General features: G+C 34.3%; 1 protein-coding gene across 4 annotated transcripts in view; it reads left to right on the top strand.

The window, feature by feature from the left end:
• Positions 1 to 16,926, top strand: part of ZC2HC1A (zinc finger C2HC-type containing 1A) — a 58,643-nt gene that overhangs the window by 32,782 nt on the left and 8,935 nt on the right. The window contains exons 6-8 of one of the 4 annotated variants that reach the window (XM_005663013.3): positions 3,788 to 3,887; positions 4,508 to 4,595; positions 13,969 to 14,085. In XM_005663013.3, the coding sequence (XP_005663070.1) occupies positions 3,788 to 3,887; positions 4,508 to 4,595; positions 13,969 to 14,085 (305 nt within the window). Of the gene's footprint in view, positions 1 to 3,787; positions 3,888 to 4,495; positions 4,596 to 13,968; positions 14,086 to 16,926 lie in introns of all 4 variants that reach the window. The other 3 variants (XM_013996660.2, XM_005663015.3, XM_005663014.3) reach the window with 3 other exon arrangements.

The following is a 16,926-nucleotide window of genomic DNA, read 5'->3' as shown; positions in this document are numbered from 1 at the left end:
ACTTGTGCCCACTGTAGCTGCAGCAGCAGTAGATCCTTTAACCCACTGTGCCAGGCCAAGGATCAAACCCACACCTCCACAGTGACCAGAACTGCTGTAGTCATAGAATCATATTCTTAATCCACTGCACCATAGTGAGAATTCCCCTTTAATTCTTGTGTATATGTTTTTATTTTTTTAACATTTATAGTAACTATTTTGAGGTTTTTATTTATTTTTTAATGACCACTCCTGCAGGATATGGAAGTTCCTGGGCCAGGGGTTGAGCTGCAGCTGGGGCCTGCCCCACAGCCAAGGCAGTACTGGATCTGAGCCTCACTTGTGACCTGCACCACAGCTTGTCACAACACTATATCCTTAACCCACTGAGCAAGTCCAGGGAGCAAACCCACATCCTCACAGAGACAACATTAAGTCCTTAACCTATAGAGCCACATGGGAACTCCTATTTTGAAGTTCTTAATTGCAAAATCTAACAAACCTATGCTTACTTGTAGTCAGTTTCTGTTGACTATTTTTGTTTTTCCTTTTCTTTCCATGTTTTTCCAATCTCTTAAAATCTTATTTTTTAAATCCTCTTTTAAAAATGATTACCTATGGGGGGATTATACAGCTGCTTCGCTCCTCCACCATTGAGTTGAGTTCGTATTTGTTACTGTATTTTTAATTTCTTGAAGTTGACTTTTTCTAAATTTCTGTGTTAACATTTTATAGTTTCTAGTTCTCTGTTAATATTCTCACAGTTGTCTTCTATTTCTTGGAATGTAGTAAGCATAATCATTTTATATTACTGTGTCTGGTAGCTATATATCACGTGACCTTTATGGATAATTGTCTTGCTTGTTTTCCTCATGTCGTTAATTATTACTGACCATTTTCCACTCTTGCCCTTTAAAAGTTATTCATGAGGATTATTCTTATGAAGTGCCTTCTTCCAGGGAAGATTTTTTTACATGTTTCTTCCAGGTATTTAAGAGTTCTACCAGTCTGAAATCACTTTAAATTCAATTATTCGCTTTAGTTTGCTTGTCCACTTAGTAATGCATAACCATATAGCAAATCCATGTGATGGCCAGACTCTTCTTGCAGTCCCACCTAGTCTTGGCTTGACACTTCTTTCTCCTCTCATTTGACATTCACTGCTTTTAAAATGATTTTTTATAATTTTTCTAAGCATTTTTATTTTTTTAGTTGAGGGATTGGTCTAAATAGTGCCTTCTATCTTTTTATCAGAAATGAATGCCCTCTACATTCATTAAGCTTTTCCCAATTTAAGTAAAAATTCTCTGTAAACGTAAATACTTTTCCAAGGAAATTTGTTGAATTTGTGATTTGTATAAAAACACATGAAATAATCACCTCACAGACATTTACATGATGAATGAAAGAAACATATCTTGAGTACAACTCTAAATAATAGATTTTGTTCTTCTGATCATTAAAATGAATTTATACAAAATTGTTGCTAGCTAGAGTCATTCTCAGAGCCTACCAGTAGAATTTGCTTGTACAGTATCTGTTGTACAATAGATAAAATACAGCTCAATAAGAAGGAGTCATATTATCTAGGTCAGGGGAACAGCAAGCTACTGAGAGGCAGGTGAATGTTTTAAACAAGAAGCATTCGGAGTAGTATGAGGATTCAGTAAGGAAACTAACCTGACTAGTCCTGGTTGAGAGTAATAGGAAATATTATAGGAAATAAGTAAGATTAGGCTAGGTTCTGGTCATCTCAGAAAACCTGACAAAAAATTAAGTAAAATTGTAGGAGACCTAATCTAGAGGGGAGAAGACAAAGCACCTTTTGAAAGGAATATTCTGCCTTTTTCTGTTTGTAAGCCATTAAGTTAATAATGGTAATTCCTAAAATGTGTGTAAAAATCTTTAGTCTTAGTATATAATGCTGTCAAGACACTCTCTACCTAAAACTTGAACTCTCAGTACAAAAGACACATACAAGCACCTTTTATTAATGCTAATCATTTTGCCTTGTTTTTGGTAATTAGCACAATATGAATGGGTCATCAATCTTGTTTCTTAATCCAGTTTTATTGGCTGTATTTCTAGTGGACATGTCTGTAAATAATATTTTGACCAGTCTTTGTTAGGTGTTTTCGATATTGTTAGTTTTCAAGTCTTTCCTAATGTCTTCATTGAAATTTTAGTGGGAGAGATTGATATTAACCAGATGCTCTTTTAAACAAGAAATACCTCTTAGGTTTTCAAAGAAACAGTGTCTTAAATGACTCATCTCCAAAGTCTCCTAGTCATTTTTTCATTTGATAGACAGGTATTGAAGGTTTTCTAGTTGTCAGGTACTTAAGAAATTATAATTTCTGGCATAATTCTGCCAGATGGGCATGCTGTTTGTGTGTGTGTGTGTGTGTGTGTGACCCTATTACCAAGATTTATTTTTGTAAGAGGTCAAAAACTAAATTTTGAAGAGTTACTGTGTTTGACTTTAAAATTTGTATTTAGGAGTTCCCGTCGTGGCACAGTGGTTAACGAATCCGACTAGGAACCACGAGGTTGCGGGTTCGATCCCTGCCCTTGCTCAGCGGGTTAAGGATCCGGCGTTGTCGTGAGCTGTGGTATAGGTTGCAGACGCAGCTTGGATCTGGCGTTGCTCTGGCTGTGGTGTAGGCCGGCAGCTATAGCTCCGATTTAACCCCTAGCCTGCGAACCTCCATATGTGGCAGGAGCAGCCCTAGAAAAGGCAAAAAGACAAAATAAATAAATAAATAAATAAAATAAAATTTGCATTTAGCCAGCAGTTTTTGGTAGTGACACATCTTAAATTTTGTATTGATTATTGGTTATAAATATGGTTTGATTTTTGAAAATTAGGTTTAAAACCAGTTTTTCTCATAAAGTCCAGAGCAGTCTCAATAATACATTCATCTCAAGTACACATGCAAGCACATTAATCACCTTTTAGTTGGAGCATAGGGCTAAAATCAAGGTGATGTGAATTTTAATTCCTGTCTGTTAAGTTGTAATATAACCCTGCGCAAGTTTATTTCTTTATGTTGGAGTGGGTGATCAATGAGATACTTCTGTATTCAGTAACAGAGCAAATTTAGCTCAAATAAGAGACAGTAAAATAAAATTAATGGTGACATTCCTTTAGAAAGTGGAGGAAAAATGAAAATAAACAAGATAAGCTGAAATATCCTAATTTTTGTCAGCCCATATCCCATTCATATAACATGGTATGGTTGAGGTTATTAAAGCCAGAATTAGCTCTTTCTATCTATATTGGGGCCATCCATTAACAGCTATTATAAAACTTATTCAGACCAATATGTACTCGTAGGAATTTTTATCTGTAAGAAATATGACTGGATTATACATAATGAAATATAAAACCACACCCAGGAACATGTGAAAATCTTGACCTTTAAAGCTGCACCACTAATTGAGCATCATTGGGCATTTCTAAGCTTTTTCCGTTAATATTTATTTGAAGTTTAAAATCTTAACATTGAGGAAATTTTTTCCGTTTGATGCATTTTGTTTTTCGTTCAACTGGGAAATGTTTCTCTTAGTTTATTTTAGCAGTGGAACGTCTGAGCCAAACTTTTAGTACTCCAGTTTTGAAAAGAAACATATTTTGGGAAACCTCTCTCTGACATGATATGTTTTAATCTACATTTTCTCAATTTGGATATTTCAGTAGCTAATAAAAAGATTGCTCATTTAAGGGAATGTGCACTTTTGAAAGTACAATCCGTAATCAAAAAGTGATGTTGATAAAATATTTTATTTTCTATTTTCATTATTTTAGTATAAGCCGCCTGCACTTAAAAAGTCAAATTCTCCTGGAACCACCTCATCAGGATCTTCACGGTTACCACAACCAAGTGGAACTAGCAAAACTGTTGTAGGTAATGAGATCTATAAAATAACTTGATTTTTTTTTTTAAAACAGTGTCAATAAGGAAGGAAACAAAGATTGTTTTCTATTATGGATTATTAAAAGTAGATTTATAATTAGGATGAGATGTTGAAGATCAGTAGTTTGGTAGTAGTTTGGATAAAAATAAAGTACCTTTCAGTAGCTTATACTCTAGATATTTTATAGTCCTTGTTTTTCAGTTTAAATGTCTGTCCTTGATGTTATTGACATATTATCTTCTTAGAGCAGTTGACCAAGTTTCCGTACTTCTTTGACCACAGTGTTTTTCTGCTTTTATCTGCTTGTACCTCTTTGAACTTGAGAGTTATCCTTAATAGACAGATATTATGGTTTGAAGAAGATATTTATTACTGAAGTATACCTTTATTTATTTGTAAATTGTGAGAAAGAAATATAGAAATTAGAAATGAAGGATGCTGTATGTTCTCTTGAAATTTTATTTAATTTTTTTTCTTATTTGATAACTCTTTCTGATTTATTGCCACAAACATTTATTGCCACTAAAGCATTTTCCTTGTCAGATGCTCTGTTTTATGTGATTTTTCTTTTTCAGAGTGTATTGTTTTTTATTATAAGGTGTTCCTTCAGGTAAAATGTCTTCAGGTAGCAGTTCTTTGGGAAACAAACTTCAGACCTTGTCTCCCTCCCATAAAGGGATACCAGCTCCTCATGTAGGGTAAGTCTACATGAAATTTAATTTATTAGTGATATACACACATATATACATTATACTAAGGTTTTATTAAGTAATTGGCTTTTATGTAATCTTAGTTTTCTTTCTAAATTTGTCTTTTAATATATTGCTGGTCAGGAGTTCCCACACTACCGTTGAGGTTCTAAATTAGTCTGGAAGACTAATTAGTTTGGAAGAAAATCTGGTGGCATTTATCAAGAGCCTTAAAATATTCACATTATCAATTGAATAAATTTACTTCTGGGACTCTAGTCTAAGAAAATCACTTAAAATATGAAAGATTTTTATAATAACCACTATTAAGCATGTATCAGGCATTGTGCTAGGCATCTTTTAAAACATTATTTTCATTTAACCGTCTCACTGCCATAGGATGAGGGGATCAGAGAAGCAAAGTAATTTGCTCAAAACTACACAGCTGTTGCGAGTTGGAAGCAGGAGTTCTCTTGAGGCTCAGTGGGTCATGGATCCAGAGTTATAACTGCTATGGCTCTACTTACAGCTGTGGCACAGGTTTGATTCCTGGCCTGGAAATTTCTGCATGCAATGGGTGCAGCCAAAAAAGAAAAAAGAGAATTGGGAGCAGGATACAAATTGGAGTCTCTTTGGCTGCTCTAAACATTGATCTCTTTTCATATGGTTTTGTTATAATGTAAAAAATAAAATCACCTAAATACCAAGTTTTGGCAATTTATGAAAATCTACAAAAGGATATTATATAGTCATAAAATATATGTATGTTTTATTTATTTACTTATTTATTTATTTTTGTCTTTTTGCCTTTTCTAGGGCCACTCCTATGGCATATGGAGGCTCCCAGGCTAAGGGTCTAATTGGAGCTGTAGCTGCCGGCCTATGCCACAGCAACGTGGGATCCAATCTGTGTCTGCAACCTACACCACAGCTCACGGCAATGCCAGATCCTTAACCTACTGAGCAAGGGCAGGGATTGAACCCGCAGCCTCATGGTTCCTAGTCGGATTCTTTAACCACTGAGCCATGACGGGAACTCCATATGTTCGTTTTTTAAAAAAGATAATTCTGCTGTTACAGTTGTAGTATGCAGGATACAAAGTTCATGTATACTACTTTGATAGAAACTGTAAAAATGTATGTAGACAAAAAGAGAAAATATGCTGAAATATTAACAGTGGGCGATTCCTTTCCTTTTATTTAATACTTTTTAAACTTTCTTTCTACAGTTTTATATACATGGCTTTTAATAAAGAAGCATAAGTAAGCTTTCAACAATTAATTTAATGTGGGAAAATTTGTTGTAACATTTGAGATTTTTTTTTTCTTTCTTTCTTTTTTTTTTTTTTTTTTTTTTTTAAGGCTGCACCCACAGCATATGGAAGTTCCCAGGCTAGGAGTTGAATTGAGCTTCAGCTGCTGGCAACACCAGATCCAAGCCATGTCTGTGACCTGCACCCCAGCTCATGGCAACACCAGACCCATAACCTACTGAGTGGGGCCAGGGATTGAACCTGTGTCCTTATGGATATTAGTTGGGTTCTTTACCACTGAACCACAATGGGAACTCCTTTTTTTTAAAGGGTCACTAGAGATTTTAATAGGAATACTCATATTCCAGTAGAAACTCACTTTCCTTTTTGATAAATTAGCAAATTAAAGGATTGCCATGCCATGTGATGATTAGAATGAGGTCTTATGTCTTTATCTTACAGATACTGATAAAGACATAATTTTGGAAATACAGCACTTACACTTATTATAGCACTTATTTTCAGATATAGGTTATCACTTTGTTTTCAGTGTAGGAAATATATATGATGGTATCTATCATATGAGACTATTATTTCCAATTTGGACCATATAGAGGGTGTAAGACTTAAAAGGAATTTAATGTAACTATCATTGTAGAAAAAGAAAAAGGTCAACTAACAAGATCTGATTAAATCCAATTTTTTTTTTTTTTCCCTCTTTTTGTTGTCTTTCTAAAAAGAAGAGACCGGCTATCCTTGGTAATGAGATGTGTTATCAGTGGAATATGTGATTGAAAAATAAAAGGTTCTTATCTTCCAGTACTAAAAAACTTTTTTTTTTTTTACATCTCTGAGTTGACTCATTAGATATTTAGCTAAAGTATAGATGTAGCAGTACATTTTAACTTTCCAAATGATAGTTTCATTTACAGTTGATTATTAATGAAAGTCTGTTATTTTTTTAGTACCTCTCCTGTCATACTGGTAATTTTATCAGTTGGCAATATTAAGTTGTACTGACACCCTGCATTTTTAATAGGACATGTGAAGCTGACTGGTAAAATGAAAAAGATTATTGACTTTGGATTAGAAAACTAGACTTCTAGATCCTACTTTTGTCACTAAAGAGCTATATGACTTTGTGCATATCTCTTTTCTCTGTCTTGCTCTGACAACTTTTTGTGAACCTACTTAAACCTCAGTAACTGATCTAAAAAAAAAATCTTCCTAACATTTATTGATTGCTTGGAGAAATGTTTCTACTAAAAGCAGACTTTGGACACAATAATTTTCTCAGTTATACACTGCTATAATGCTGTAAATTTTTGGTTGTCCAATATTATGTTAAACTGTCAAACTAGTTATGTTTGAATTCCAGTTGTCCATTCTATATATGATCCTTATGTGTTAAAGGAGTGTTTCCAACTATTGGAACGAGAATGATGTGTGCTCCTGACAATATATTAACTGGAATATTATTATATTACTAAGTTGAGTAGAACCATTCATGGCCGTCTATTTAGTGGCAGAACTTGTTACGTTATTAGAATTATTGAGGTAATGATTTGTCTGTTTCCCTTACTAGATTGTAAGCTCTGTGATGACAAAGCTCTGTGCCTTGCTTACAGATGTGCCTTGCTTATACAACAGAATGTTGTATAATGCTTGGTACATAGGCACACAAATTTTTGGTGAATGTATGAAAAAGAATAAATTCCTCATATGTCAACCTTTTGGCACATCACAGAATCATGGTTCTGGCACTAGTAAGAAAATTACTTGATACAGAAAATTCAGGATTGAGTAAAGAATTAAGACGTATGGTTAGCTGTAATGTTCTAGAAATTGAACATCTTCTGAGATTGGTAAAATGGAGTCATTTTAATGGCTTGGAATTATTTAAAGCCTGGTGTGTATATCTGTATTGTGGTCACCTTTAATCATACGTACCGGTTACCTGTAGTATTTAGCATATATTGGAGTCATACTACCAAAAAATTTGTATCTTATTACTCAGGAAAATTCTCATATGTTTGATAATTAACTTCTAGAGAACCTGTGAGTCAACAGATTTTAATAGAATTTTTTTGAAAGCAAAACATATCCCCAGTTGAAGTTTTGTTTTTTTTTTCTAATGCTAAAAGATGATTTTTCTTTACTCCTTGGAGATTTTTAGAAGTATGATGAACACAGAGTTTTTAAATAAATATTGCCACACTGAATTGTGTCAGAGAGTTTACATGGTTATGCCTTGAACTGTGTTTTCTCTGGTTTATTACTGGCTTAAATGGCTATTTCAACTGATAATTTTCTTTTCTTTTCTTTTTTTTTTGACTCTCTAGGGCCTTACCATCAACATGTGGAGATTTCCAGGCTAGGGGTTGAATTGGAGCCTACACCACAGCCACAGAAATACCAGTTCTGAGCTGAGTTTGCAACCTACACCACAGCTCATGGCAGTGCCAGATCCTTAACCCACTGAGCTACGCCAAGGATTGAACCTGCATCCTTATGGATGCTAGTCAGATTTGTTTCCCCTCAGCAATGCCGGGAACTCCTCAACCAAGAATTTTCAAAGATTGAAAAATATATCCATTTTCAAAGATTTACTTCTCTTCAGTTACTGTGAAAAATAGGAATTTACTTTGGAGATAGGCTATAATAGATGTGTTAAAACTAGAAAAATGGAATGCATGTAAGGAGCATTTCTTAATTTAAAACAAAAGAAATTGGTTTCTCATACTTTATAATAATAAAAGTAATAAATAAATGTCTAGTTTTAAAGTATATTTTTGTATGAGTAGAAACAGGCTTTTTTCCAAAGCCAATTTTTTGATGTTTGTGGTTTGTATAGATCACTATTTAGATTTTTATTAGCTTTTTATTATTGATTTAGAAACGCCTCAAACAACCTAGAATTGCAGAGTTTGGCTTCTTATGTGGATAACAATGATTTAGGCTATTGGATTAGGGAAGCTAACTACCATGGAATTGAGATACTAAATTATTTTTATAGGATTGATGAGTTTAGGATCAAAAGTAGAAGTATGACATGTTTCAAAGTTTTGAGTGCCCCAGAACATCGTAACTACGGATGTCTACAAAGATACAAAATACCAATTGGTAAATTTCCCCCCAATATTGTTTCTTTTTACTTTATCTGCTCTGCTTATTATAGTTGTATAGGACTGAGTAGTTTATTTCTTAAGAATTCAGTCTTATGGTATCAGCAGTAAACAAGGACCTTTGCTAGGTTAAAGTTTTATCTCAAATTAGAAAGAGATATTGTTGCCAAATATTTAAAATCTCATTCAGCTCTGAATATTTGGAAACCTGCCAAACTATTGTTCCTTTCTAGATATACTATTCATATCATGGCAATTACATGCAATTAGAGATTTAAAAAAAAAAAAAAACAAAGGTCAAGATTGAACAGTTTATCACCTGCAAAAGTATATTAGCTTGAGAAAAAGTAATGTACTTTTGTCTAAGAATACAGGATAATGTAGTGATAGTTATCACAGCTCTTTATGATAATGTAGTGATAGTTATCACAGCTCTTTATGATAAAATTTAAGAGATCACCATGAGATCTGGCCTTCGTTTAGATTTTCAAAATCTTAACATACCGACATTCTCTCATGTATGGAATTTTGCCTTTTTTTTTTTTTTTTTAATATTTTGTCTTTTTGCCTTTTCTAGGGTCGCTTCCACGGCATATGGAGGTTCCCAGGCTAGGGGTCCAATCGGAGCTGTAGCCACCGGCCTATGCCAGAGCCATAGCAACTCGGGATCCGAGCTGCATCTGTGACCTACACCACAGCTCACATAAGCACCAGATCCTTAACCCACTGAGCAAGGCCAGGGATCGAACCTGTAACCTCATGGTTCCTAATCGGATTCGTTAACCACTGTGCCACAACGGGAACTCCGATTTTTGTCTTTTTAAAGAAGGTAGTCTTTTTGAACTATGGACTGAGAGTCAAATCCTCCCCCACAACGGTTTTTATTGGAACATGACTGCACCCAATTGTTTATATATTGTCTATGGCTGCTTTCATGCTATAGTGGCAAAGTTGAATGTTTGTGATGGAGACAGTATAGCCCACAAAGCCTAAAGTATTTACTGTCTGACCTTTCACAGGAAGGAAAAGTTTGCCACTTCCTCTTGTAGAGTAAGTTATCATAGGAATTAGATATTTATAATTTGGAGGTATAAGTTTTAAGGATTATTCGTTTATTCCCAAGGATGGAACTGTTTTTGTCATGTGGAATACCTAGGAAGTTTGGTCATAGACTAATGTTCTGTAGAACCAAAAGATTTTTTAAAAAACATTTATTAATCCATTCAGACACATTTCTGTGATTGAAAGGACAGTGAGGGATTAAAACTACACTTTCATGTTGACTCTGAACAAATCTATGTGCCAATTTAAGAACATACTATTGAATTTCATATGGGAACTCTATGTTATGTGTATCAGAATGCTTAATCTGCACCAAGTTTATGCTATGTAGATATACTTGATTGGCTTCAGATACCTTTTTTTCCATAATGGCAGCAAGACTATGGAATGGATTTGCTTATTCATGCTGTAATTTTTCTCAGTCCTTGGGTATCATTGTCATTACTGAATTAGACCCTTTAAAAGAAAAATAAGAAGTACCCATCGTGGCTCAGCAGGTTTCAAACCCAACTAGTGGCCATGAGGATGTGAGTTTGATCCCTGGCCCCACTCTGGGTTAAGGATCCAGCATTGCTCTAAGCTGTGGCATAGGTCGCAGATGCGACTCAGCTTTGGCATTGCTGTGGCTGTGGTGTAGGCTGCCAGCTGCAGCTCTGATTCGACCCCTAGCCTGGGAATTTCCATATGCCACAATTTTGGCCCTAAAAAAGCAAAAAAAAAAAAAAAAGCATAGTCACTCTAAAAACTTTGATACCGATAGTTCCATCATTATTAGCAAATTGAAATTATATTTCTCAAACTTTGTGAATAATATAAAAATATATAATAAAGTAGATTTCTCATTGTGCTCTCCCAAAATTTGTCAAAAGTTTTTTTTTTCAGATATATACCCAGGAATGGAATTGTGTTTTTAGTTTTTGAAAAACCTCCATGCTGTTCTCCACAATGGCTATACCAATTTACATTTTCACCAACAGTGAACAAAGTTTCCTTTCCTCCACATCCTCACCAACATTTGTACTTGTGGTCTTTTTGATGGTAGCCCTTCTGACAGGCATGAATTGATAGCTCTTGGTGGTTTTGATTTGCGTTTCTCTGGTGAGTAATGATGTTGAGCATCTTTTCATGTACCTGTTGGCCATCCGTATGTCTTCTATGAAAAAAAATGTCTCTTCGGGTCTGTGCCTTTTTTTAAATTGGGTTGTTTGTTTTTTTGATGTTGAGTTGTATGAACTGTTTCTTTCGGATATTATCCCCTTATTGGTCATATCATTTGCAGATATTTTCTCTCATTCAGTAGGTTATCCTTTTGTTTTGTCAGTGGTTTCCTTTGGTATGCAAAAGCCTTTAATTAGTTCCTGGGATAATTCTTCAATTTATTTAATTATTCTAAACATTAACTATTATTTCATGGTATTTAAAATATATATGTAATCAAGATTTTGTATATATAAAAATACATATATAAGTACATTCATATAAAATTATATTAAGATTATATAAAATACATTTTTGTATACATTATACAGTCTTGATTACATTATGAGATTTTAAATTTTCATTTTTGTATGGTTTATATCTTGATAATAACAGCATAATAGTGGCAAATTATTGCTAAATAATTATTTTTTTACTGAAAAAAAACAGCATCTTTATTTTTTTGTTACTCACGAATTTATCACATCTGTAGTTATATAATGCTCATAACAAACCAGTTTTACAGGATTTCCATCCTATAACCCAAGCGCATCCCCCACCCCCCAAACTGTCTCCTCTGGAGACCATAAATTTTTCACTGTCTGTGAAGTCAGCATCTGTTCTGCAAAGAAGTTCAGTCTGTCCTTTTTTCAAATTCCATATGTCAGTAAAAGCATTTGATGTTGGTGTCTCACTGTATGGCTGACTTCACTTAGTATGATAACTTCTAGGTTCATCCATGTTGCTAAAAATGCTGGTATTTCGTTCCTTTCAGTGGCTGAGTAATATTCCATTGTGTGTATGTACCACATCTTCTTGATCCACTTCTCTATCAATGGACATTTAGGTTGTTTCCATGTCTTGGCTATTGTAAATAGTGCTGCAATGAACATCGGAGTACCTGTATCTTTGTGAGTCATGGTTTTCTCTGGATAGATGCCCAGAGTGGGATTGCTAGATCAAATGGTAGTTCTATTTTTAGTTTTCTGAGGAATCTCCATACTGTTTTCCACAGTGGTTACACCAATGTACGATCCCACCAACAGTGTACTAGTGTTCCTTTTTCTCCCCGTCCTCTCCAGCACTTATTGTTTGTAGACTTTTTGATGATGGCCATTCTGGCTGGTGTTAGGTGGTACCTCACAGTGGTTTTGATTTGCATTTCCCTAATGATGAGTGATATTGAACACCTTTTCATGTGTTTCTTGGCCATCTGCATGTCTTCTTTGGAGAATTGTGTGTTTAGATCATCTGCCCATTTTTTGATGGGGTTTTTTGTTTTTTTGGTATGAGCTAAAAAAACAAGATCTTTCATTTCTTCAATCTCAAACATTTTAGAAATTTTTTTACAAGCACATATATTTAATGCAGGCATTTTAAAAATTCTTTACAATGTTTTAAATAGTGTGATGTAAACACCTAATGTTAGCACCATCGCCCACAAAGTATTAATATCAACTTTTACAGCAAAATGCCTGCCATGTATGGGATACTGAAGGAACAAAAAGTGGATAAAATGTGTCCCTCCTTAGAGATCATTATTATCAAGAGAAGGAACAGGTTCTTTTAGACACTGAACTCCATAAGGAGAACATCGCATCAGGTCTGTCTTCTTTACCACAGTCACCCTGGAATTTAGCACAGTGCCTGATCCAAAGTAAGTGTTCAGGATTTAAATGAGTAAGCAAGCATCCCATAAAAAGATTATACTTTTTTAAGTTATCAAGCAGCCATTTAAGATAGTTCTCCTTATTTCCTAATTTAATTTTCCCTGCTCCCTACTGTGAATGGATATTGGTTGGTGATAATATATATTATTTGGTTGATATAAAACAATGAAATCTCTGCAAACCTGCAGTTTTTTTCTGTTATCATCTAGCTGGAGATCCTTTATACTTGAAAACTATCCTTTATACTAGAAAACTTCAGATGGTGTGGCCACATAACATGTGATTTTTAGAGTTGCCATCCATGTTTTTTCACATAGGATTATGTTTTATGTTTACGTTTCTCTGGATAAATTTCAGAAATTGTTTTTGTAAGATAGGGTTAAGGGGAATTCCCCTTTGGCACAACATGTTAAGGATCCGGTGTCGTCACTGCAGTGGCTCAGGTTGTTGCTATGTTGAAGGTTTGATCCCTGGCCCAGGTACTTCCACATGCTGTGGTTGTGGCCAAACAAACAAAAAGTCCGGGGTTAAAGATAAAAATACATTATTTGGTTCATTATTTTATATTCAGAATTTTAAAATGTAGGAGAAATCATAAAAAGAAAAAAGAAAAAAGAAAAAAGAGAAAGACTCTAGGAGTTCAGGGAAGGGGAAAATTAGATTATTTGCGAGCTCCATAAGAACAAACATCAGATCTATCTTTATTCACCAGAATAACTACTTTCAGTTCACCTCCAGCTTCGTAGATTTTATTTGAAGCAGTTGTTGTCCTTCTTAAATTTTTTTAAAAATCGATTCCATTGCTCTGCCAAGTATAAGTGTGGGATTTATTTGGATGTTTATCTGAACTAGCAGGGTGGCCTGAATAGTCAGAATTTTCATATCTAATAATGGACATTGTATGAACGATATGAGGATTCTCTTTGACATTAGTCCTTACCCTGGCAGTCAGAGAATTAAGAGCTTGGGAGGTGGATTTCTGATGAATCAGAATAATGTCTTAAAAAACTTAAAAAATATATATAAAGAAACAGTAGCATTCTCCTTATGGGTACACCTTTATATATTTTAATAGTAAGATGGACAAGTTAGGCCCTCCACTTCGAACTGGAAGACATATGCAAAGGTGGTATGACAGTGATACAAAATCAGACAGTGCCATCAAAAGACATGAGTTATTACCCATTTACAAGTAAGTATTTGTAACTCAGTTTGGTTAATCTTTTTCAGATATTTCCTTAAAGACTTTATATAATGTAATACTATACATTTGTACATTCCTGTACTTTAATCATTTTTAAGACAAGAAGTGCTAAATTATCTTCTGGGATTTATAACAGTTGAGTTTTGATGAAAATTTCTATTCCTAAACCTGGTTTTAGAGCATACATTTTATTCCATTAAATTTTTATTTTTAGACGGTTGAAATAGAAATCATCTTCAATAATTGGTATTATTATATGTTAATGTTTCTAGATTATCTTTGAGCTAAGCAGATGATGAATTATTATAAAAAAGAAGCGGAAAAGATCTTAGAAAACATTCAGTCCAAGAATCCTCAGTCTTTTTGTTAGATGGTTACAAATTCCACACAAAAAGCAGAAAGGACATGATGCTGCCAAGCATACTGCCCTCTCTGTGCTGGCCTAGCGCCTGAGAAGAGAGGCCAGGGTAGCAGTGGCTGTCTTGGAACTCTCCCACAAGTCTTCAAGGTTTACTAGTTTGGCCCCCAAACCAAGTCTAGCCCTCTCATTTTAAAATGATAAACTTAGGGTCTAATAAATTAGACTACTTATTAAAACTGAAAAAGATGTTATTAAGTAGAGTTCACTTAACTTTTAAATCAAGGCTACAAGGTTACAACAACACTTTCTTACCAATAGTAATAATAAATATAATTAAATATACAATAAAACAAAGATGGGAAAAGTCTTTGATATTTTAGCAGCCGTCATGTATGTTTTTAAGTAGTTGGTGATAAATCCCAGAAGGAAGAGTTTGTGCCCTGAGCCATTTTTCTTTGTACCACTGCTGTTTGTACTGGCTGGAGCAGATCTCATGTGTAGTTCCAAATTAAACCTTTTATTTTTGCCTGAACTATATATAGTAGGCAGATTGTAGATACATAACAAGGGTAGCACTTTTCAGACTCTGGCCAGGAAGGAAAATGTGTTGACCATGTGAGACTGGGATGACATGTTTAAGTACTGATCAAAACACTTCTACCCAGTCTCTTAAGAATGGTTCTCAACATTCCGATTCCACCTCATAGAAGATGTTGCTAAAAATACACAATAGACGTTGGATAATGGCAGCTGTTGTTATTAACCTTATATTTTTCTCTAATTTGTTATTTTCCAATTATTTGAAGACCTTTATTGATATGAAGTTGTATGTGTGTATATGCATGGTTGTGTTTGCATTATCTGTATATCTCATGTACACATTATAGGAAGGTGACAGGATTTCTAACAAGACTTTGTTCTAGAGCCAAAAAACAAAAAATGTGTCCATCCCATTCCTCTTATGACTCTCAACTGGAGGAATTGCCATCCTTTGGCAGTGAATTTTCAGAGATTGAATTCCTAAAAAGGCATGTGAAATTCTATAACATACCGAGAGGGGCTTTATCAAAGCAGAGTGGTTATATCTCATGGATGGACTTGGAAATGATCATTTGAAGGCTTTTTGAAGAGGCCCAGGGTAATCCATCCACACACCAAGGTGATTCTTGTCAAAGTTTAGAAACAATTTAAAATAACTATTCAATGTAGCCTTCCTTTGAATGACAGAATTGCATATTGAATATAAGATTTTTAATAATACCCACCCAAATTCAGGTTCAAGTACTCTGGCCATGTATGAGCTTTGCAGTTTCCTTAAGTTTCTTCAGCTTTAAAATGGAAATAGAGTCTTCTGAGATTTTTGTGAAGATTAAACAAAGTATGCATAGTACTTGGAATTATATTTGACATGTAGTGGGCATTTGAAAAATAGTAAATGTTTTTACCCGCATGTATTTTGGAGGTAGCTCTTTAAAATTTTAGGCAACTCTCTCCAACTTTGCTTAGTAAGTAGGGAAGGAAGAATTTCAGCCAAAGTTTGAGAACTTCCAATCTAAAGGAATTTTTTTAAAGCATTCTGTTTGATCATATAGCGCAACATTGCTTATCTCTGAAATGAGAAGATTTGACTTAATTTCTAAAAGTGAGTGGTGGGGGAAATAACACTTTATTGAATATCTGACCCCTAGTTCTACAGTATACTGACTGTGTCACTTTGGGTAAGTTCCTTAACTATGTTTTGCTTCATTTGGTTGCCTCATTTGTAAAATGGAATTATTAATCTTTCCTACTTCATAAAATTATTGTAAGAAGCAAATTTTTTATGAAGGTGTTAGAAGTGTAGCTATACCAAATGTAGTAAACACTATTATGTAAATGTTAACTTGTAGCAGCAGCCATAGTAATAATGGTATTACCATCATAATCAACTATGCCAAGTTTTATATAAAATCTCAATTCATATATATAGCTTTCTACAAGATAAGTGATGATGGTCACATTTTATAAATGAGGGAACTTGGATTCTGAGAGGTTGCTACTACCCATAAGTTGTTGAGTAGCAGTTGGGATTGGAATCCTGATTCATCTGAATTCAGAAGCCTGTACTTTAACCATTTTACTGTCATAATCCTTCTAAGCTTTCTTTGTTTCCTGGAGTTTCAGAGAGAGAATTGAGTGATGATTCAATAAAAACTCCTTTACTGGTAGCAGATGGCCCAGGCTATACAGTTGGTGAAATTAAAACTTTAAAGGCAAAAAGTATATTAACCCACTTGTTTTATTTGCTGTTTCCAAGAACACACTTTCACAAATAGAATATTATCCTTTTAAAATGATTAACTTTTTTGTCTTTTTGGTTTTTTTTTTTTGTCTTTTGTCTTTTTTGTCTTTTAAGGGCCACACCCTCTGCATATGGAGGTTCCCAGGCTAGGGGTCCATTCACAGCTGTTGCTGCCAGCTTATGCCAG

The sequence above is a fragment of the Sus scrofa genome, chromosome 4, assembly GCF_000003025.6.
Source record: "Sus scrofa isolate TJ Tabasco breed Duroc chromosome 4, Sscrofa11.1, whole genome shotgun sequence".
Lineage (NCBI taxonomy): Eukaryota > Metazoa > Chordata > Mammalia > Artiodactyla > Suidae > Sus > Sus scrofa.
This window is presented reverse-complemented; position numbering and strand designations above follow the sequence as displayed.